General features: G+C 42.7%; 2 protein-coding genes across 8 annotated transcripts in view; one reads left to right on the top strand and one right to left on the bottom strand.

Moving 5' to 3' along the window:
• Window positions 1-1,846: 1,846 nt before the first annotated feature.
• Window positions 1,847-23,134, bottom strand: part of LOC108097108 (cAMP-specific 3',5'-cyclic phosphodiesterase) — a 107,115-nt gene continuing 85,827 nt past the window's right edge. The window contains exons 2-13 of one of the 7 annotated variants that reach the window (XM_017199182.2): window positions 20,525-21,612; window positions 16,285-16,461; window positions 12,831-12,869; window positions 7,637-7,741; window positions 6,384-6,570; window positions 6,220-6,313; window positions 5,680-6,023; window positions 5,260-5,524; window positions 5,075-5,189; window positions 4,844-5,006; window positions 4,418-4,786; window positions 1,847-4,259 (exon numbers count right to left, since the gene is read on the bottom strand). In XM_017199182.2, the coding sequence (XP_017054671.1) occupies window positions 4,065-4,259; window positions 4,418-4,786; window positions 4,844-5,006; window positions 5,075-5,189; window positions 5,260-5,524; window positions 5,680-6,023; window positions 6,220-6,313; window positions 6,384-6,570; window positions 7,637-7,741; window positions 12,831-12,869; window positions 16,285-16,461; window positions 20,525-21,438 (2,967 nt within the window). In that variant the 5' untranslated portion in view covers window positions 21,439-21,612 and the 3' untranslated portion in view covers window positions 1,847-4,064. Of the gene's footprint in view, window positions 4,260-4,417; window positions 4,787-4,843; window positions 5,007-5,074; window positions 5,190-5,259; window positions 5,525-5,679; window positions 6,024-6,219; window positions 6,314-6,383; window positions 6,571-7,636; window positions 7,742-9,670; window positions 10,097-12,830; window positions 12,870-16,284; window positions 16,462-20,524; window positions 21,613-23,134 lie in introns of those variants that run through there. The other 6 variants (XM_043207413.1, XM_043207414.1, XM_017199183.2 and 3 more) reach the window with 6 other exon arrangements.
• LOC108097109 (katanin p60 ATPase-containing subunit A-like 2) lies at window positions 18,823-20,443 on the top strand. The gene has a single exon (XM_017199186.1). It carries the CDS (start codon window positions 18,901-18,903, stop codon window positions 20,344-20,346), a length of 1,446 nt encoding a protein of 481 aa, XP_017054675.1. The 5' UTR covers window positions 18,823-18,900; the 3' UTR covers window positions 20,347-20,443.

The following is a 23,134-nucleotide window of genomic DNA, read 5'->3' as shown; positions in this document are numbered from 1 at the left end:
GTGAAATTTGCCGATTTTCCATCGCAGAGTTTGAAGTATTTTTGGTTTGAAAACTTTGAAATTTTATTCATGCCAATCGCTTCCTTGTGTGTTTGTAAATGTAGGTTCCTCTGTACATATAGTTTTACTTGTGGTTGAGCCTTTTTTTAAATATAATTGTATAAATTTCCAAAAAAAAAAAAATGCCTAGCTGTTTTCCCAGTAACGCCAGCGTTACGTGATCTATATGTATATACTATCTCAATTTTCCAGCCGATTGAGAAACCGACTAGCGAACGAAAGAACCCGTTTGCCGTCGGTATTTCAAGCGACATGTCCTTTTCATTTTTCTAACAACCGTCGTCGCCAGCGCACATTTAATGGTATAATTTTTGTGTTTTAAGATCCTTTATACCCTTGCAGACGGTATTACGATTTCAGTCAAAAGTTTGCAAACACAGGGAAGGAGATACCTTCGACCCCATAAAGTATATATATAAGTGTGTACTGAATTAAAGAAAGAAAGATTTTAAAAAAATCTATATAAAATGAAGGGTAAACTATATTGCCGTTGTTTTTTTTAGCATACAAGCAAAGTTTTCGGGATAAAATACTTTCTAAAGAAAAATTTCAAAAATCGGACGACTATATCACATAGCTACCATTGGTGATTATTGAAAACTTAAAAGATTATTATTTAAAAATATACCTTCGTTGTTGTTTAACGTACATGCAATGCATATAGCATGGTATATAGCAATTTTTAGGTATTCGACTTTAATTTTTTTGCCATCGAAAAAATAGAAAATTGTGGAAAATATTGTAAATTTTTTTTTTTTAACATATTGAATTTGGAAATTGCTATACGGTGCAAATTTAGTTTTCAAATTAAGCTGCAAGGGTATAATAGCTTCGGCTTGCCGAAGCTAGCATCTCTTTCTTATTTTTTTTTGTTTTTCCTGTGGTTTTGGTATTTTACCAAGTTTGGTAACAGATTTTTCTTCGGCGCTTGCATTATAAAGGTATAGATACATATATTTTATATATTTTTATGTAAAGATATTAAATTATCTCAAAAAAATGTTCTCATTTACGGCTAACAGCACAACAAACAGTTATCATTTCGGATTTCTTTGGTAACTTTACTCGTAGATCCAAAAAATGTGTCCAACCTGTGCTACAAATGCTGATCTTCCGATACCCATATAAATATTTACTTGTATGTATATGTATAATATTATTTTATATATGTATGTGGGTATCATTAATGACACATGGCGCTACATAACTTTATCTGTGCATATATGCGTTAATTAATTTATATACACTGATATAATTGGCGGTACGTCAATGGGGAAAATCAGATAACTTACAGGGAGCCTCAACTGCACGATTAAATTCAGTCAAAAATGAAGAGGAAAGGTTGGCTAACATAGATTTCTATATAACTTCCTGGTAGCTCGATTTCACTTTCGCATGCCTAACAATTACATTTAGATACTTTTCGCCGTTTAACTATAAATTGCTTATGGGGCTCATTCTCCGGGTGGTTTTTACTGGGGGCAGGTCAGGACCTAAACTTTATCGAATTACACATACACGTACAGATGTTGGTTAGGTTAAGTTTCAACTCGAGTATACATCAAATGTCCATTACTGCACATATGCCTAGTATATATCTATATAAGTTGGTATGCATATGCATAAATGTAAATGTTCGGTTAATACCTTGGTAAATTACATAATTGTATAGCTACGCACGTACCAGTATATGTAAGTGTTTCGGTTGGGGAATCTCTCTAGATTTATCTGGCTTTGTGGCTCTATAAAAAGTTGTTTCTCCGTGTTGCAAATACAAGAAAAGTAGTTGATTTTCTTCCGCTTTTTTTAAGACAGGAGAAACAATCATTAGGTTTTCTCTTTATTTATTTCACTCAACTTGTTAAAGTAGATCTTTGTTTTTTGTTTTGCTTATGCTTGCCATGGACTCGACGTCATTTTAGTTTATTTGTTTTCGTCGCAACTATGGTTTAATTAATATTATATGTATGTAGATTATATACTTTGCTGTATTTGCTGAAAGTCGGATTGGGTTTCGAAAAAAGTAAATCTGAAGCTCGCATTTACAATGCTGCTCAAGTTGCTATAAAGTATCTTGTTATTCAACTTTTTTAATGATATTTTTAGACCATCAAGGTTCCATTTCATTTCATTACATTTCATTCACATATCGTATCATAGATATATATTATAATTAAAAAAAACAATATTTTTAGCGCGGATCCTGCCCGCTTAAACACAAAAGAAATGTGTAGCACTATGTCTGAAAAAAAAATATTTTGGATAATAAATTAATAACAATAAAAAATATAATATTAAACAATAGTTCAACTATGCGCTTTAGAATTTGGCCTGCCACATTATTCGATATGCGCACCAGCGCCTGAATCGTGACTTTGCATATGCATATGCATATGCATACAGTTACATCTATATATATCCGTACAGGTAAGTTAAAAATAAGTGTACTATAGCCAATGACATTTTCGGTTTTGACTTGTTTTTCTTTGTTTCTGTGTGTGTTTGTTTTGCTTTGGTTTTGCATTGTTTTTCATTGGGGAACTAAAAGTTGTTTGTGCTTAAAGAGTCTTTTCTAGTGGTTTTGATTGTAAATTGTGTGTGTTTCGCCGGTAAGAGTTGTTCACTAAATTCATTAATTTCCCTCCTTCTCTATTTCGACTTAGTGTTTCTGTCTCTTTCGTTTTTGAGTTGTGTGGATCAGTAGTAGCTTAGTAACTAGTAAATAATGATATAAGTAATTCATAGCGAAAACTATTTGCGAAGACAGCATTTGACATTACTTTGGGTTTTCCCTCTCTCTCTCTCTCTCTTTCTCTATTCCATCTTCTCTCTCTTTCACTGGAAGCAAATCATATTACAATGTTATTTGAAAATTCAATTGGAAATCCTTTCGATAATAGTACAACACTGTTTCCTTTCCATCGTCTTTACCAATTATTTCCCTATTTATGCGTTTTTGGCTTTGTTTTCATATAGTTTTAGAGTTTAAGTCCTTGGCTGCAATACTTACTAGCCACTTGATTTAAATTCGAGTCCAACATTTAAAATATTTACAAATAATATTAAAAAAAAAATGGTATACCATATATATAGCTATACAACACAGTCTGGCTGTAGACTGTTTTCGTTCTCTTTTTTGTTTGGGGCTTTAGGTTTAGGTTTAAATGGTTTTAACTGAAATTGCTTTTCAATTTTTGTTTAATTCACTAGGGGTGTTGGTGTTGCACATGGTCCAAATCATACAAAACTTCATATGTTACTTGGAACAAACGGTATCAATTGAGTAAAATGAAAAATTTCGGGCATGCAAACATGTAAAACTTAGAAACTTTGCTTAAGCTAAAAACCTATGTATTATTTCTTCCAGTTAGTTATTCTTTTTTTAGTAGTTCATTTTAGTCAATGGTTTAAAAGAGGAGACTTGGACAGTTAGGGTTTACTTCAATTGAAGTCCGAGTTCAGATGAATTAAACAGAAATTATTTGCCTACATAAAAATCGTCTATATAATAGAGTAAGTTTTTGGGGCGGGAGTTTTGGTATTTCCTAGTATTACTTATTAATTGTTTTTCTCACTTTTGTTTTCTTGTCTTGGTTTTAGTGTTTAGTGTGTGTGTGTTTAACAATATAGGGGTTTTTCTCGAATTCTGCTGCTTTCAGTGTGTTCAACATTGATCTCGCTTTTGTAATTAGTAAATTGTTACCTTCTTGCTTCATGTTTCATGTTTCTCTAGGCTTTATAGGTTTAATGGTACTTTTGCTATTGCTGTTTGGATTTTGTATGCTTTTAAACATTTCTTAAATATTTCCTTAGTTTGCCTTTTTGGTTTTAGTGTCGTTTTTTTTTTCCTTTTTTCCCAAGAGTTTTTCTTTGTTTTTTTTTTGGTTTTTTTGGTTTTGGATTTGTTTTTTTTCTTTGTTTTGTGTTAATAGTAGTCACTAACGTAATAGGAAAAAGTTGTGAGCCTTTTCCTGTAATTTGCGATAAACTCCCACGACTCTCCGTCACATTGCACCGTGTTGCGGTTGGTTTTGGCAGCCACCCGTCCCGGGTGCCACGCCCCCGCCTCCACCTCCGCCTCCGCCCAAGCCAGTGGCGGCGGGGGTTCCGGTGGTGCCGGTGGTGCTGCTCTCGCCCCCGCTCTCCTCGCCCTCCTCCAGCTCGGCGATGTTCTCCTGGTCGGACTCCTCCAGGGTAACCTGTTGGGTGTGGGCTCGGGATTAGTACGGGAACAAGACGGGTCAAGACGGGGGTCTTGGGGTATGGGGTTGGTTGCTCAAGGCCTCCACCGGCTGACACCGGCTGCTGCTCAGTGCCGCGTGTCAGTGGCGGATCCTCGGCCGCGGGCGGAGCTCACTTGAAAGCGGATCCTGTCCTCCTGCGGGTTCTCGTCGACCCCCGACGGCGGCGGCGAGGGCGGTATCATGCTCTGGTAGTAGTCTCTGTTCTCTTCAAGCGTGTCGAGTATGTCCTGGGCGTCCGGGTGCACCAGGTCCGCCCAGGTCTCCCAGAGCGGGTGGACGATGTAGTCGATGAAGCCCACCTGCGACTTCTCGATGGTGGCGTTGTGGCGGTCGCACATCGGGCTGATGTCCATGCCCGACTCGCGCTCCTTGTCGCCCTGCAGGAAGAACTCCTCCATGAGCAGCGCCACCCAGCGCTTGTAGAGCGGCAGCGGCTTGGTGGGATTGCTCAGATCGGCGCAGTGCACCAGGTTCTCGAGCACCTGTGGGCATAGAGTGGTTTAGTGGTATATCAGTGGAGTAGTATATGCGGTTCCAACCTGTATGCGGTCGGTGTAGTTGTCCAGCAGCAGCACCCCGGACCCGGCCACCTTCTTGGTCTCCACCATGGTCTTGAGGTCGGCCAGCAGACTCATGTGCTTGGACATGTCCGTGGAGAGCACGATGTCGATGACCATCTTCCGCAGCGTCTGGCGTTGCTTCCTGGCGAGAGTCACAGTGTTACTTGGCGTCCCACAGGTGCACAGGTGGACAGGTGCAGCGGTACTCACTTTTGCATATTGCAGAATATATCACATCCCTGGTTTTGCAACAGCTTGAAGGCAACGGCTAGGTGGTGGTTCTCCAGAACAGACTCGTCATTGTACATCAGCGCCAGTTCGGAACCTGCGGGCGAAACTCCCCCGATCAGAACAATGCCACAACGCCACCAGAGACCTGCGACAGGGATACCCACTTGAGTTGACCAAGAACTGGTTGGTGAGCCCTGGGTGATCGACGTCATGGATGCAGGCGGCGAACAGGGCCCCGCCCACCTCTAGTGGAGTAAACACGCCCTCCAGAGCCGGCGTATTGAGCAGAACGTTGGTGCTCTGGGTCACGTCGGCGGCGTGGAGCGAGTTGTGAAACGGATTGTCTTTGACGTAGTGGTCCTCCAGAGTAGTCATAAAGTTAAGAAAAGTTTTCGGTGGTATCATAAGACTGGTCAGTAATTCTCTACTCTGTGGGGCGAAACGGAACAGATCAGAACAGATCAGAAGGAGAATCAGAAGCAGAAACAGAAACAGGAATAAACAATTAGTCCATTGCATATGAGTTGGGTTGAGTGGAGGTGCAGTGCACCCACCAGGAACACTTTTAAGAAAGGCTCACCCACCTGAAAAATGGTGTATGCCACACAGGTGAGCGGGCGGTTGACGCTGAATTCGCCGATGCTGAAGATCTGGATGCCCCAGGTGTCCAGCTCACCGAGCAGGGTGCCCAGCTCGTTCTCCCTGGGCGTCTCCACGCCGAACGTGGGCAGCCGCTCGCCGGTGAAGCTGTTGGTGTGCGAGAGCGGCCGCTTCACGCCGCTGATCTGCGACATGGGCGGCCCGCGCGGCGAGCGGGAGCGGGCGTACTGCCCGGCGGACTGCTGGCCGGCGGCGGCGGCATTGGCGGCCACCAGCTCCGGGTTGTCCTCCACGCGCAGCGAGGGCAAGTCGAACTCCTGCTGCTTGTCTGCGAAGGGAGAGGAGAACAGAAGGTCAGGACGAAAGTGGCATAGGTTGCCCCCTAGTTTTGGATCACTGTGTTGGGGGAGCCCGCAATCTCAGCACGCTTTTAAACTACTTGCGTCCACATGCGTGCAATTGCGACACCTTGTTGATTTTTGGTTGCTCTTTAATTCCCTGAAATCGCAGTGAAAGCGACTCACCCAAAAATGTGGAACAGATGTACTCCGAAATCTGGTTGCCCGATCTGCTGGACTCGCTGAAGTGGGACAGCTCCTTGTTCAGCATGCGCTTGAACTGAAACGAAGAGGGTTAAGAAGGGTTAGATGGATCGAGGGCGGTTAGTGGGATCAGGCGAAAAACCAACCTTGAGCGAGGCCATGTCGGAGACGCTGCGATGGGTCTGGATGGTTTCCAGCTGGTCGAGGCACCAGTCCAGCTCCTCGATGGTGTCGGTGGCCAGGCGGGTGTAGGCCTCCTCGCCCTGCGAGAGGGGGGCTCCCGGGGGGTTTCCCGACCGGGAGGCCGACGAGGATTGGTTGGGCCGCCTGGATCTTGATGGATTAATACACAGTTTTGCCGCACACACACACACGCACACACACATACACAGAGGGGGAGGGTTGGGAGGATGGGAGACGGGAGATGGGTGGCGGGTTGGGGTGCAGGTACAACAGACACACAAAGTCATAAACCGAACAAACATTCGAACAAACGAATTAGCAAACAACCGAACAAACGTTTCGGGGAGCGTAGAAAGCCAGGGTTGCAATTAAATTATATATTATGTATATGTATATGTATATGTATATGTATATGTATATGCATATGTATATGTACACAAAAAGATGTGGGTTTTGAACACCGGAATATATAACGTATGCAACGTGTGGCACGATGTGGGTGTGGTGGTGAGGAAAGCACAACATTTAGATTCGCGAATTTGCAGAGGATCGGTGACACAAGTAGACACGTATGCAAAAAGAGAGAGTAGAGTTAGAAAGCGAGAAATAGCGGAAGAGAGAGAAAAAATATTTATATTTGTGAGTTTTTGTTATTATTCGGGGGAAGGTTGGGGCGGGGGTCAACTTTGTGTTTTCACCAATCACTGCAAGTCAGGGTCGTGCTGCTCCTCTGGGGTTAAGGTCTTCGGGGTCGACCCCCATCTTCTGTGCTTAAACCCACTTTTCTCAGAGCGCTTTCAGCAATACAACACAAATTAAACGTTTACAAAGTAACTGCCTAAAGCTTTAAGTCGGAATTTAGTTTGGGTTCCAACTATTTTCAGTCAAATTGCATAAAACGACCATTAAAGTTATTGTTGAAAGAGGGTGTGATTTTGTTGTTTGTTTGTTGTCATTGTGGTCGCTGCTTTGATTAATTAAAGTGTGAGACGACAAAAAAGGCGAGCAGAGAGCAAGTAGCACACACAGGGGTTAGGGGTTAGGTTAAAACACGGTGAAATTCTGTTTTCGGGGTCAAGTACATCGCATATATAGTACACAACAAATTAAATGTCTTCGGGGTTGACAGGGGTGGTTTTGGGGTGGTTTGGGGGCCAGGGGAGTGGGGGTCGGTGGTCGGTGGTCGGAGGCATTGCCAAGGTCACAGCACACTTACTTGTTTGATGCTGGAACATTTGTCAGACTTAATAAATTGTTGCGCACTGAACGTAAGCTGGCTAAAATTTGGGCGAAGGGCGTCACAATAAGATCCTCGCCGTGGCTGTAAAAAAAAATGGGAAGAAGACAGAAACAGGTTACCCCGTAGGGTGTTATTAGTTAAATTTCGGCTTGTGTCCCTTCAAAAAATATTCGCTGTGATTAGCTAAACCAAAAAAGAGAAGCGTGTGTGAAACATGCAAATATTACAAACATGTCACGCCTGTTAACCCTTCTCCATACTTAAAATATTTCGTAGTTGATTATATGATGTACAAAGGACAAACAAATCAGTTTCGGTCAAAAACAAAATTAAGTTTGATATAGTTTTGCATTCTATCACAAATTATAAACATATGAATCGATACGAGAGAAAGCGGCGTATTAAAACATTTGCCACGCCTCTCAATTAACTTTTAATGTTTCACAAACTGTTCTTCTTAAAATGTGTTGGGAAATCTGTAAACGTCGGCCAACCAAATCTTCTTACATCAAGCAAGTTTCGGAGGCTCTTTGATGCATTGCCAAAAACAACGAAAACAAGACCATAAATAACACCAAGAATTTTAAACGAAAATATTTCTAATTTATTTAATTTTTTTTCTTCTTTTTTTATATTGTGTCGGAACTATTTAATTTATGTGGCATTCATTTTGAGTAGAATTTAAATGGCAAAATGTTGTGGAAATTGGAAACGTATCTCGAAAAAGGTCGATTAATGTACCCAACGCAAATAAAAAAATAAAAGAAAGGAAATAAAAGGACGCCATGGCGACGACGCCCAAGTTTCGGTTTCTGTTTTTTGCCAGTTGAAAATTCCAGAGAAATTGTTTAAAACATAAAAATAGAGCAGAATGGGAGGGCGTAGGGAAATCGACTGTGGGCGGGGCGTGATTCGTCGTAATTTTCTCCTTCGCCACTTGGCTCGGAATTTCAGCTGTGTGCCAAAAATAAAACAAAATTAACCCGAAAATTAACGGAGAAAACAAAAATCGAAATGAGCAAAACGAGGAGAACAAAAAACGTTGACAAACAAGAAATGGCATAAATTATAATATAAATAATGATAAAAACTAAAACGCTTAGCACATAAAATCGGACGAATACGACTATAAAGATGAGGGGGCGTATTCGTTGGTGACGTCACAAATAAGTACACAAATTAAAAGCAGAAGACTCGGATTGGCGCCAAAGTATTAATTTGAAGCAGAAGCAGGATCGATCACTTGAATTGCATAATTGATGTTGACCAATCTTTTAATATATGTAGTACTGCTTAAAAATATATTAACTTAAAAAGGGACTAGACTTAAAAGAAATGGCGGTGCGATTTGTCACTCTAAACTTTTTTATTGCCAATTTCCTTTAATTTGTGTTTAAAAATTTCTACGGTACGTCCACCCCAGAATATTTATTATTGTTTTTGCTTCTCCCCTGCTGCTTTGGTTTATTAATAATGCGACGCATTTCCAACACGCCCAGAATTGCCTAGAAAACGTCTCTTAAGTTGAAAACACAAAGTGACTCACTGAATACGTATAACATTAAATAAAAATTAAGAGTTACACAAATTGGAATTTCGGATTCTTTCTTAATATTATAAAAAAAAAAAATTCCCAAACGCAAAAGAAAATCTCAAATCTCATTTCAGAGTAATAAATAATTTTCGATAATTCGGGAAATTAAAAACTAAAATAAATAAACGTTAGGAAGTGCCAGTAAAATAAACTGAGTGGGTAAAAACAGTGACAAGAAAGCACGGAAAGCAAGCATAAAAAATACTCAGAAGGAAACGCGAGTCATAGATCATAATTAATGGAGGCATTTGGAACACGCGGCTGGCTGGGTGTCATTAAAATCGAATACGAGTGTGTTGTTAGTGATTTCTTGAGTTTATCATATTTATAAGTATTTTAAGAGTGAAGGCGAACTATTTTCAGAGCTGACCATACATGGACCCGACATATAGTATGGGGATACATGGGCATAATACCTGCGCTGTGACTTGATGGAGAACATGTTGTCCCGATCGTTCAGAATGGTCAAAGCTAGATCGTCCTGCATTATCGATGGTATCATATTGAAAAAGCTGTGCACTCGCGGCAGCGACTGCGACGATGCTGAGTTTTTGTTAAGCATCTTGGTGGGCTTATTTACAGGATTAAAAATGAAACTATCTCCTTTATTCAGGTAATACTATTCGCCCACATGGGCCCACTTGTTGAATGTTCCCTTTCTCGCGTTCGAAGGAAGCCTGTTACTCGACTGTTTGTTTAGTTTATGCGTTTGGAGCAATCGATTAGCTGATTTCCCTCCGCCACTGGTGGTTTGAGTTTTGGTTTTTCGAAATTTCTACGAGCGACCGCTGACCGCGAATGAAGCGCGTCCCGCGGCAGAAAAATACAGAAACACGGAGGCCAAACACACGAAAAAGAAAAGTTATAATAGATTCCCGTGAGAGCAGAGCGCACAATTTATATTCAACTTAAAAAATATTCCTACTCGTCGCTCGTGAGAGCTTTTATTTTTCTTGTTTTCATTTCGCGTAAGATTTCTGCTTGCTTTTCATCTTCATCAGGCAACAGCATCTGCTCAGTTATTGAAAAACAGGGTGCCTTGAGGATAAATTAAAGTCTTTTTAAAGATTCTTTAGTTTTTGTTGAAATTCGAGTGCATACTAAACAAACTTAAAAGAACTTTAAATGAGATTGAGAGTGAACAAAATTTGGGAAAACTCTACTTTGACACCTTATATGTTCTGTATTCTGTATTCCGTATTCGGTCCGAGGCACCCTGCTGTGGGGAGTACATCCCGATCCCGGCACTTCGTCATCATCATCATTATCGTTCAAACTACAATCATAGGCATTGCAATAAATATGCGGAATGGGGAGAGATAGCTTACGCTCAAATAATTTAATTTTCATTTGCAGAGCATCCTCTTGCGCTTCCGCCGCTCTTCCATCGCACTTACCTACGCTAATGTTTAATAAATTCCCCCACTATATTTGCGTTTGCTTTGCTTGCTGGTTAGTATTAATAGTATAAGTGTGTTTGTTGCTGTTGCCGCTGCTGCAGCTGTTGGCATTTGATTAGCGCAAATTAGTGCGAACCAAAACAACATATATTATATATCCGTGCTCAAATAGGCTATACACATATTTTAATATCTTTTGAATGATAGGGGAAGAGTATGTTCGAATAAAACGAGCGCAGAGGACCTAACAAACAGAGAAAATCGTTCAAAAAATGCTAAATTTAATTTTGGCCGAGCCAGTTTTCCAATTCGGCCCACATTGCGCTTGAGCCGGTAACCGGGCAAAATGGGCCATTATATTATATTTACACCCGGCGTGCTTGGAGTGATTGCAGACAATTGAGCGAACAAAGTTCATTATTTTAACAAGTGCAACTATAACAGCTGTGTACATTTTGTTCACTCGAAGGGGATCCCAACTTTTTTCAGTGCACTCACTGTAGTTAGCAGCCCAAGAATTTCGAATAAGCGCTCTGGGGGGAAATTAGTCACAATCTAAATGCAGTTGCAGATTTAAGGCATTTTCGCAATCATGCAGTTGCTGAGCAACCACAACTTTCGCATTTCGCAGTTCGCAGTTCGAATAAGCTGCCTTTGCAACTGGGACACCTGAAGAGCTCTCGCTGGTCCTAATAAATTAAGTGCGTTTCAGCCTTTTGAATCCTAATAACTCTGCATTTAAGCAGGAAATATTATTAAATATTATTAATCCGACTAGATTTGGGTGCATCTGCCCACGATATTATAGCACTCAATTTGCATATTACACCGGTTCAGTTCAGCACATTCATTTTCCATTTTCCATTTTCCGTTTTCGGTTTCACTTCTTCCCCAGCCTGCCTGCATTTCCATACCACACACAGTGTGCTATAAAAAGAAATATCTTTTTTCACCACCGGCTGCGAATGACAAATCTGCAATGTGCACTGCACTTTCGAGTATAGATCTAGATGTATGTACATATCTGTGCGAGTCACACAAGTAGGTAAATGCACATTTGCAGGGCTATATGCATATTAAAGCTATAATTATGTGCCCGCAATCACGAGCTCTCACGAGTCGCACTCGGGCACTCACAGATTCACAGTCTCGCAGATTTCAAGACATTCGAGGTGCTGGCTGGCAAGCGAATTGATTGCAGGAAATGTGTTTATTCAGTTGAAGCACTTCTTTCTGCTGCCCCATCTCGAGCCACGTTTCAAGAGTTGTTTTTGGTCTTGTTCCATTTCTGTGCCAGCTTTCCAGCTTGCCAGTTTTCCAGCTTTCCAGCTTTCGAGCTTGTGCCACGCTGCGTATGAGTTTCCGGGGATTTTCGGGGGATAGTTCCCCTCGATTGACTTCTGGGAGCAATTATTCCGTTTTATTTATTTCCTTCGTGCACACTTTCCGTTCTCTAGCACTTGGGCAGTGGGACAGGAAATAGAAAATGTTTTTGTATTTAAATTAGCTCGGCCTGTGCTCAATAATGCCCCAGATGTCAGCGTCATTCGGTGTGCGCAATTTTTTTTTTTTTTTTTTGGCCTCGTGACTGTCGAATCAATTAAAGTGACTCAACGGAAATCGTGAAAAACATCTAAGCGTCAGGACAAAAATCGTAATTTCTATTAGCGTTAACCGTTCATTGGGTTATATTTCTTTGGGATTTCTGGGAGACAATTGATTTAAGCAAAATATTTCACATTTGCTTATTTTGAATGCATGTATAAGAGACTTTTTAAAGAAGTGTTCTTTTGCAAAAATGTAACATATAAAATTCATGATTAGTTAGTTTCCTCTTTTAAATAAATAAATATTTCCTAGTAATTGGCATGCATAACAAATGAAGCATAACTGCAAGACTCGGAAAACGCGCTTAAAGGCAACATGTTAATTTTCAAAAATTGTAGTTTTATATTCTATAAATATAAGATGAGAAAATAGCATGCAAATCACGAGGTGCGTGGCGATAAGGACAAAAAAACAACGACAAATATACAAACATCAAATGCAAAGGCAGGCAAGACATAACGACAAAGATAGATAGATAGATAGATAAATAGATATATAGATAGGTTGAGAAAGACAGAGAGAGATAGAGAGAGCGATATAGGTAGATCAGATCTCACGGAATACGTACGATCGGTCAACGAGTATAGAGGCCTCCTGTTCTTTAAACCTGGAAAAAGGGTTACAATCTTAATAAACAACGATAGTACAGACAACAATCATCAAGGTTCACAAATAAAGAGGCGAAAAGAGGGGGAGTACGGGAAAATGTTGGGAAACATATTGGGAAAATTATTGATATTGTAGCAATGAACGGTGGAGGGGAAAGAGGCTGAGAAACGCCAAAACAGAAAGTCAAATCAAACATAAAAAACATGGAATCAAGGCGGAACAAAGATATAACAAAGATAATACATAAGCGTATCGAGTTTAAACGCTTTAAGTGTGTTTTTTAATATTAATAATTAATTAATAAATATTAATTAAATCGATCACAACTAAATATAAATTTGGTTGCATGGAATTGCAATTGAACTAACAATATCAGTTTTTCGACATCAAATGAGAAGGGACACGTAACAATCATTTTTAAATTCTTTGTTTTAACGCCACTTTATTCTGCTTATTATAATATTGTAAGGCGATGCTTGCTTTTTCCTCAAGATTCTTAGTGGACCTATAGCTTGTGACCCGTACATTTAATAGAGCACATTAGAGCATCCTGTTTTGTAAACATTTCATTATAAATTCAAGTTAAAATCCACTTTCAACTAACTTTTAACTTTGTGTGTTGCTCTGTGTGTGTCTTCCCGAAACCCCAATTTATGCGTCACGTGCAACCAAATGCTTAGTGGGTGAGGGCGTGTGCCACAACTGGGGCGATGGAACGATGGGGCGATGGGGTGATGGGTCGAGAGTGGGCGGAAGGGGTGGACTCCCCTGACGATTTTCGCTGACGCAGACAATGACCCCCGCCGCATATATCAGCGCAAATCCAGCTTCATGACGTCATTCCACCTCGTGGCAACAATCAAACAAACAAACAGAGAGAACGAACCGAGAAAAAGAAGAGCTGGCTGCACACAAGTTGAAGTTAAAGCGTTGACATTTAAGCTTACGACTTGGGAACGTTCTAGTCGCCACCCACGGCTGCAAGCCCCTTTGACAGCGGACCATTTGCGTCGCCCATTTGTCTCCTCGGTTCACAACTCCGTGTGCAAATGTCATTGGGCGCAAATAAAGGCCCACAGGAGGGAGGTGGTGGTTAATGAGAAGGGGGACGCGAGGGCCCTTATATAAGCGGCGGCCTGCTAATCAGACTTATTGACCTTTGGCACTATGTGGCAAGCTTCTTGTCGTTAAGCGATGCAGAGAGCCCACAAATGTAATCGCCTATCCAAATCCAGTGCCAATTCAGAAAGACAATTGGTAAATAATCTAGCACTTGATAGGAGCAAGTACCATAAAATGAAAGAAACTTAAGGAAATTCCGGTTCAATTATTGTCTGCACATTTTTACTCATACAGCTATTTAAAAGGTCTTAGCACCTCTGACAGGACTTTAAAGGAGTTTTGTGGGGATTAGGATTGATTTAATACCCGGCGAGGAAGTGTCCCCACTCGGCAGACGGCGACTGTTTATTCATCATTGCTCTGTGGACTCGCACAAGCAATTGTACTTAATCTCATCTATTATTGTGGCCATGAATATGTGCGGGCCTTTGGGTGGTTGTCCGAAAACGTGAGAAGGAACATACCAAACGGATGCCGCCAACAGAATATTATGACTAATTGTGAGTTGTTTTGCCCAATGGGACCTTGACATTTACGCGGAAAACAAGAGCATCGAAAAAGGTGGGTGGTGGGTGGTGGGTAGGCATGTCAGCCTCGGATATTTGGCTAATTATTTGTTATTAGTGTTGAAGTCTTTATGAAACTCGTCGTCGGTCTGAGGTCTGGTTCCGCTCAAGAGCCAGTGCGAGCGAGTGTGTAATTGACAGCTTATCAGGAACATTGTTTGAAAGTGGCGGCCCCTAGAAAAATTCCATCTGATTGAAAGCAAACACAGCGTGCGCTGAAAGGTGGAGATTTTCACGATTTCCCCGCTGGGTTAAAATGGAAAAGAGGGACAGTTTGGCAGGCCGAAAACTTTGAAAGCAGACAAAGGTTGTCGGCTTCCCATTCGAAAGAAATGCAAATTGCGTTGCTGTCGCCTGCCAAAAACATTTGACCGTAAAGAGAAAACTACAAAAAACCTGCGGAAAACCACAACAACAACAATGGCCAAGAAGGTCAAACGTCTGGGAGCTAAAACATACGTGCTCGAATTTAAATCGAGTTAATTTCACAATCCACTATGGATAAATAAGAACCTACAATTTTCAGTGGCAGTTTTTCCAAATGTTTTGAATAGTCGGTGAGCTAATAAATTTGTATAATACACCCGAGTATATTTCCTACCTATATTGATTTGGATGGTGATTGTAATTTTGAGTTTTGTTGGATTGCGCGAGGTTCTCCCAAGCTCTCAGTCTTTTTGGGTGGAAATATTTGGATTTTTTGCTGCCCTGTACTTCAATGAAAATGTAAAAACTAAAGGGGCAATGGAAAGCTCCCTCCAAATATTTTGACATCCTTTGCCCCTCCTGGTTGTTGTTGTTGTTGTTGTTGCTGTTGCAGCTGCATGTGTAATTAGGTGTTATTGTTTTGGATCACAACACAACTGTATGTGTGTGCTAGACTGCTCGTGGGTGCGTATTGTTTTTTCCGAGTGTGGTCCCATTGCCTCTGGCAAACCAAACAGAAACAAATAGTTGTGGTTGTGCAGGGAAAAGCGCCCAAAAACACAGCAGTCCAAAGGGTTGCAAAAAAAATTTCAAACACACAGCTAAATAAAAGCAACAACAAAAATATTGCATTTCCGGCTGTGACTAACTAATTTAGCTTGCGGCCTTAGGCTCTATCGAGGAAGTATGCTCAGCTTTAGACAGTGTACAATGTGGCAAATCCGGAATTATGTAGGTATGTATATTATTTTTGGCAATTCGTTCTTTATTACAAAAATTCGGAAGAAATTATTAGCCTTTTGAATTTTGGGAGGTTAGAAAAACGGGTTGAAAAGGTGCATTGGAACATAAAGTCCCTAGCAAAGTCACCGAAATCCCACATAGTGAAAAAGAAATTCAGAAGAAAAGCGGGGAAGTGAGAAAAATTCGGAAGGGAAAAGCGAAGGGAAACCGATTGTATTGTTGTAGGCACCACCGGAAACACCTTTAAACGTACTTTAAAAATCAAGTCGGGAATATGTCAAATAAAAAGAGAGGTACCGTAAGCAAAACCATAATCAAAGGCGTTTTGGGATGGGTTTCACAAACATAAAAAAAGGTATTAGACGTGGTCAGTGAAAACATTTTCCGAATTCTAAACGGACGGGTAATGCCCTGGTTCACGATGTCGAAAGTAAAGGGAATCTAGGCAAAATAGCCAAACTAAGAAAAAAAACTAGGAAACTTAAACTGGTCCAGAAGTAATTTCCTTGTAGTCGGGGAAATGAGAGTTGAGTACTGCAGGCTTCTTAAACTTACCTTTCACTAGCGATGCTTGAGTTCCGGGACATGGACTTGGGAGACATCTCGAAGTCGGAATCGGAGCGGTACAAAAACGATTCGCGACGCTGTGGCAAGTTCTGTAGAACCAAACCGGCGCTGGGAGAGCCGCCCTCGAGCGGTGATCGAGCGCCCTGGCCATTTTCTACATCGAAACTGCAAAGAGAGTAATAAAAAATACAATTGTAGTGCTTATCAAACAGCAATGTATTTTTAACTAAAAAAAAAAAGGTTACACTTAAAAAAATGTTCATCAAATTTAATTCGCAATTGAAGAGTCCCAAAAAACACCATCTGCAAGAAATCATGCCAATATACATATAATATTAAAAACAACGGCATAATAATTTTTTTTCCGTTCTTTGCTCGATTTCTCCAATGAGAGCTACCCGATTTGATGAAACCCATTCCAAATTTCCAAAAAGTGGGTTTCCTGAAAATTGACCAAATTTAACAATATATATATCAGTAGAGCTCATAGTTGAGTTTTAGCCATTATTCGTTACTACACTGATATTGTTATAGCTCATATATTTTATTTTAATGCAACTACGCACTCATTATCCTTATTCTCCTCAAAGTAGCGGAGTACTTGGCGCCTGCTTATCCTGTGATTCCAAGGACCTGTCGTAGCACTCTAGCACTCAGAACATTTTCAGAACAAGGGAACAAAAACCAAAACACTCTGGCTCATAAAGTGTCCTGTCACGGACAGTGCACAAAAAACGCATACAAGCCGAACAAAGGCACGAGGGACGGGAAGAAAGGAAGGCTGAAACAATGGAGGTGCCGCCGCGGAGGCCGCAGGGCGTGGGGCATTGAGCGAGAGGGACGGCAACAGTAAATAAATAGCCGCTGTCTAGCGCCGAAAATGCAGAAAGCACTTGGTAGACGATTTGAGTCGAGCACAGTGCCGCAGCGGAGGAGCGCCGAATTGGAAGGAACCCCAAAAAGGAGGACATTATCCACCCCGCAGGATTGGATCCCCGTGATCCGTGCCCAAGGTAAGCGGTGCCTTTCCTTCGCAGGGGCTTCTATTCCTCGCCTTCCAAAATCGTTTTCCTCCTTCATTTTTTGCTCCTTTAAGAACCAAGAGGTCTAAACTGGTTTCCGCGTGGGTCCAATCATTGGAATGTTAACTAATTATTTTTTATGTTGCATATTTGCAGGCGCAACACACACACTGACAGGCTGTCTGTTTACGCATGGAATTTCTGTTTGTGGGTGGTTGAGTGAGTCTCTCTTCATTTAAGCCATGAGGTGCTTTAAGCTTTAAGCCGCACAGGCGCACTTAAGCAGGATAAAGGCGAAAGTAGCTGGCTGGCGGACGATTTGCTTTGTGGTGCCAGGAGAAAGCGAAGGAAGGTGGAGAGGGGCAGAGGTGCACAGGTGCACAGAGGGACAGGATGAAGCAGTCGGGGGAAACGGAAACGTGCCCGCCGGCATCTCTTCATGCGCCTAATTATATGATTGTGTGGGTGTGAGTTTCGAGTGTGTGTGTGTGCTTGTGTAAGTTTGTGTATGTTTGGGTGTGCTTTGTGTGTGTTTCTTTGTGGGTGTGCGTGCCCAAAGAGTTTAGCCTGCGAAATCGCCATGAGCCATTTCAACTAGCAAAATTATGGTTACCTGCAGCAGAACAGGCGAATGATTTCAGACTTAAGACTCGGCATGCATAAATTTTCTTGTTCTTAAATATACGTGCATATTAGTAAAAACATATCCATTTCCTACGACTCGTAATTATTTTTTTAGCATACTGAATTTGTGCCACAGTCGCCCTGTTCAAAATACCTAATAGCTTACAGCTTAGGTATACAAATTCGTGTGCTTGCTACTATTCAAAGATCTGAGAAGGATTTGCAAAAGATTTCACTTGACCACACTCACAATCACACTCACAATTAGCAGCCACAACACATGCACACAAGTGCCGCAAGTCGGGAAACCTTGAGAGCAAATCAAAACCCGAAAAGGATGGAAAAATTGGATAAATTCACCCCAAAGCAGAGTACAGAACCAAAAGGAAATCGCTTGCAAAAGCGGCAGAGCAACCAATTGCAACTGGGTGCAAAAGGGGGCGGATAGAAGGAGAAAAACTGTCACAAGGACATTAGCAAATACCTGACTGACTGCCTCGGAGGTTGGATGATGATGGAAGATGTGAGCGGGAAAACAGAAATTAAAATTGCTAGACGAAATGAAATAGGGACAACAACCTACAAGCCACTCTCTATTCCATTTAATTTTAAAATAAAGGACATTAAATAAATGTATAATTATATTTTGTTTTGATTTTTAGCAATTTAATATTACTCTTCTTAATCAAAATTTAAGGTACCTATTATAAATACAAACATTTCATTTAGGTTCCAGTAGAAAAAATGTTTTTAAAACAAGAACAATTAAAATCCCTTTTCTTTATTTACTGCCGTTGCCTGGAAAATTGTTGAAAGGAGAGAACCTCCCACCTGTAACTAAGCAACCCGTGCCATTCGTTATGACAACCAACACAATTGATTGGAGAAAACTGCGAAGACTGCGTCAGGTAACAGCTAGTCTTCCTGGAATTGAAATATAAAGCAGCACAAGGCTTAAATGAAGACCCAAGGAAAGTACGGAGTGACGGCGACTGCGGCCGCCCAAGTTCTCTGCGAGGACGTGAGGAACTTCAGCACGCGTCGTCGCAACATCCTCTACCTAATGCACAGATATCTGGTGGAGAACGGCTACTACACGAGCGCCGAGTCCCTGAAGACCGAGGGACGACTCTCCAATGAATACGAACTGTGCGACAACATCGATCTGGATGGCATGTACTTGGAGTACGCCAGCTTTTTCAACATGAAGTTCGGGAAATACCCCAAGATTCTCAAGAAGGTGGGCCCGAAAGTCAAGGTGGAAATGGTCGGAAAAGTGCAGGAAAAGAAGGAGACGAAGGAGACCAAGGAGACCAAGGAGCCACCAAAAAGGCCCCCAGTTTCAGAGGCTTCTCTGGCCAACTGGCACTTGGGCGTGGGTGCAGCCACGGCAGCATTGAGTAATGAGCCCTTGCAGATCGTGAAAATGGAAACTTCAGCAGAGGTTTCCGGTCAGGAAAACGCCTGTGAAATAGAGCACGGCCACCTGGGCTCGGATGATGGCCTCTTTTCCTCCTTGGATTGGCAATCGCTGGCGCAACTGGTGAAGAGCTCTATCCTCCAGGAGAATATAAAGATCCGCTGGTCGGATGTCTGTGGCAATCAGCGGGCGATCGAGTTGATAAAGGAAGCTGTGCTCACCCCCATCGAATTCCCCCAGTTGTTCGTGCACGGCTTGAAGCCCTGGAGATCCCTCCTACTCCACGGACCACCGGGCAGTGGGAAGACCTTTCTGGCGAAGGCCTTGTACTCGGAGACCCAGGGACGGGTGACCTTCTTCAACATAACGGCCAGTATAATGGTGAGCAAGTGGCGGGGCGAGTCGGAAAAGATCCTGCGCGTCCTCTTTCACATGGCAGCGAAAAGAGCTCCCTCGGTGATCTTCCTTGACGAAATCGAGAGCCTGACCTCCAAAAGAGACCGGGCCACGGATCACGAGAGCTCCAAGCGCTTCAAGAACGAGCTTTTGCAACTCTTGGACGGCATGGAGCACACCCTAAACGGGGTCTTCGTCCTGGCCAGCACTAACTTGCCTTGGGACATCGACGAGGCCTTTCTGCGACGCTTCGAAAAGAAGCTGCTGGTACAACTGCCCAATCCGGCGGAGAGGAGCTGCCTGATCAGTCGGCTTTTGGGCAGCAGTGTCTCGCTGAACCCGAGACTCCTGGATAAGCTGGTTGAGATCTCCGACCAGTTTACCGGCGACGAAATACGGCTGGCCTGCAAGGAGATCAGCATGCATCGAGTGCGTTGTGCGACCAAAGTCGATCGGTCCATGGCTTCCCCTAAGGAGTCTCAGGCCTCCATCGAAGCCAACGTGGAGGAGGCCTTCAGGCAAGTGCGCCCCTTGGGCCAGAAGCTGTTGGCCAAACACGAGCAGTGGCAGCACGAAAATGGCTCTTAATCGGATTTGTAACTAAGTAACCTTGTAGTCCAATGTATATTTTAAAAGGTATTAAAGCAAATAATAAATAAAGTGGCCTATTGCTCAAAGAAAACTATTTCAAGGCATGCCACTCTCAAATCGGATTAAAATTGACTAAGGTACCCCCCTAACCTCTTGGCTCCCAGGTTCCCTTTACCTGCCCGTGGTGCGTCTCCTGACCCCAGCGATCGTCATCCGGGATACATATCTGCGGATCCGTCCGCTCGATCTGCGCTGCGTTGCACCTATCGACTTGACGCTGTACTCTGTGGCTGTGGAGCTCCTCCGGTCGCTGGTCACTAGATCCGAGCACACCGACGAGGAGAGAATGGAGGCGGCTGATCTCCTTTTGCCGCCGGTGAAGGTTCCTCCGCCGCTCGAGGAAGTAGTGGTGGCGGAGCTGTCTGATCTGGAGAACAGCGAGGATCTCTTCCTCCGACTCGAAGACCCTGTGCCCGCTGCATCCTGGATGTTGCTGTAGAACTCCTCGGTCTCCCGGTCGTGTCTGTCGTCCTCGTCGTCCTCGTCCGTGGGGTCCACCTCGAAGTCCTCGACCTCCGCCTCGGTGGCCATGGTGTCGCTCCTTTGGCCCAGTCCGCGGCCTCCCCGGAAGCCGTTCGACTGCGACGACGACTGCTGCTGCAGTTGAAAGTAGTCGTGGGCGTCTCCCCGAGAGCCCCTGGACCGGCTGCTCCCACTCAGGTGTCTGTAGGGGGCCGAGCTGGAGTTGCTGGTGGTGCTGAGCGAGTGGCGCTTGTTGGGACTCAGCTCCTGGACTCCGCTGCCGTTGGTGACCTCGCCGCCGTCGCTCTCACCCCCGCCTACACTGCCGCTGAAGGTGACCTCGTGGAACTTGGAGGACTTTCGGCGAGACCTGGGCGCCAGGCCTTCGTCATTTCCCAAGGAGATCGAGGGCCTCGTCTGGTTGTTGTTCTCCCTCTTCTCTTCCGGGTCACTGCGGTGGCTCTTGCCCTCCGGCATCAAAGTCAGGGCCAAAGCAGGCCGGCCGCGCTTTCGACTCCAGGGAAAGGCCCGTATGAATGCGAATATGATGAACAGCGTGGCTATCATTTTGGAGCACAACCCTGCCCGCGTTCTCTAGAAAATCGCACTTTCTCTAGAAAATCTCGAGCACATCCTTCGGCATTTTGATTAGTCGTTTTGGTATTTCGGTTCACTTTTTATCGATTAATTGTCTTCACTGGTTCGTAATTTTAGTTTTGATGGCGGTTTCGTTAAAGTTTTCTATTTTGCAATAAGAGAGAGAGAAAGGGAGAAGTTGACAGGAGGAGGTCGGGTTTAAAGATGGACTGCAGTTACCGGACACGTGGCAGAGGAAAATGGGAAAATCAGCTGGATAACTTTACTGCTGCTTTAGCTAATACTGTTGTAAATGGATATTTTATGAACTTTTTAAAAGATTCGTAGTTAAACACAAATTTAATTTGAAGGGACCTGATTTAACAGAATTCGTTACTAGCTGAAAAAATCACTGCAAACACTTGTTCGTTTTTGTTTAACGCACCTTCAGCATACAAGGATTTTGATATCAAGTTTTGTGAATACATTTTTTTTGCACAATTTTGATGGCAGCTCAATAATAATATTATAATCATTGCACAATTATAGCACATCCACATGCAACTTTTCCTTTGGTTACTTGAGTGGCTTATTGCTGATGGCGTTCTTTTTCCCCTATTTGGAAAGACAACAAAGATGCCTGTTCTGTATGGGAGCTGTGCAGAGAGCACAGGATAAGAGCAACAACAAGGGCATTAAGGACCCTCAGAGGAGCTTTTGTTTTTGCCTGTGCGGCTTACCCAACTGATGATTCTCCCCACACTTTCCTCCATCATCTTGCACGCCCCAGCTGTTGACCTAAACAAGCTAATTTTTAGTTCAGTCATAATTGATATGATTTAACAATGAATCGGCGATACCGAGAGGCGAACCCCAGGACCGAGATGACGTGAGAAAGAATACGCAGGTTTTCCGAAAAGAAAAACCACGATTTGTGCTGTCAATTTCTAAAATATACAACTAAAAAATCTTTGGTGCGAATAACTGATAACTTCTATTGGGTTGGCAAGAAAGTAATGTCGTTTTTTTAGTAATCGTTTTTAATCTAATTTATTTACGACTAATCGAGCACCAGGGTCACACTTTTTAGTATCGTTTTAAAGCTTATTGTCTTAGATACATACTATCGACGAAAATTTGGTAATTATTCGATAACATTTGTGGAAGCTATAGCAAATTAAACATGGAGGACCAAAGTGAGCATTTTCGGCATATTTTGCTTTTTTACTTCCAAAAAGGAAAAAAAGCTGTCAAAGCTCGCGAAAAATTGTGCAAAGTGTATGGTAAAGATGCCATGAGTGATCACCAATGTCAGCGCTGGTTTGCCAAATTCAGGCTTGGAGATTTTGGAGTTAAAGACGCCCCACGTTCTGATCGACCATCGGCCGTTTTTGACGAACAAATTCAGGCTTTGCTGGATGAAAACCGGCGTTATTCAACGCGGGAGATGTCAGAGAAGCTCAGTGTGTCGCATACAACGGTTGAAAACCATTTGAAGAAACTTGGCTACGTAAGCAAGCTCGATGTTTGGGTTCCGCATAACTTAAAGAAAATTCACCTTAGTAAGCGTATCAACATCTGCTATTCTCTGCTGCAACGGATTAAAAACGATCCTTTTTTGAAGCGGATCATTACTGGCGACGAAAAGTGGGTTGTTTACAATAATGTCCAACGAAAAAGATCATGG

Source organism: Drosophila ficusphila, unplaced genomic scaffold, assembly GCF_018152265.1.
Source record: "Drosophila ficusphila isolate 14025-0441.05 unplaced genomic scaffold, ASM1815226v1 contig_198, whole genome shotgun sequence".
In the NCBI taxonomy this organism is placed as follows: domain Eukaryota; kingdom Metazoa; phylum Arthropoda; class Insecta; order Diptera; family Drosophilidae; genus Drosophila; species Drosophila ficusphila.
This window is presented reverse-complemented; position numbering and strand designations above follow the sequence as displayed.

Bases quoted from the DNA above. Each gene is read 5' to 3' on its own strand.
- LOC108097109 (XM_017199186.1), top strand. From the start codon at position 18,901: ATGAAGACCCAAGGAAAGTACGGAGTGACGGCGACTGCGGCCGCCCAA.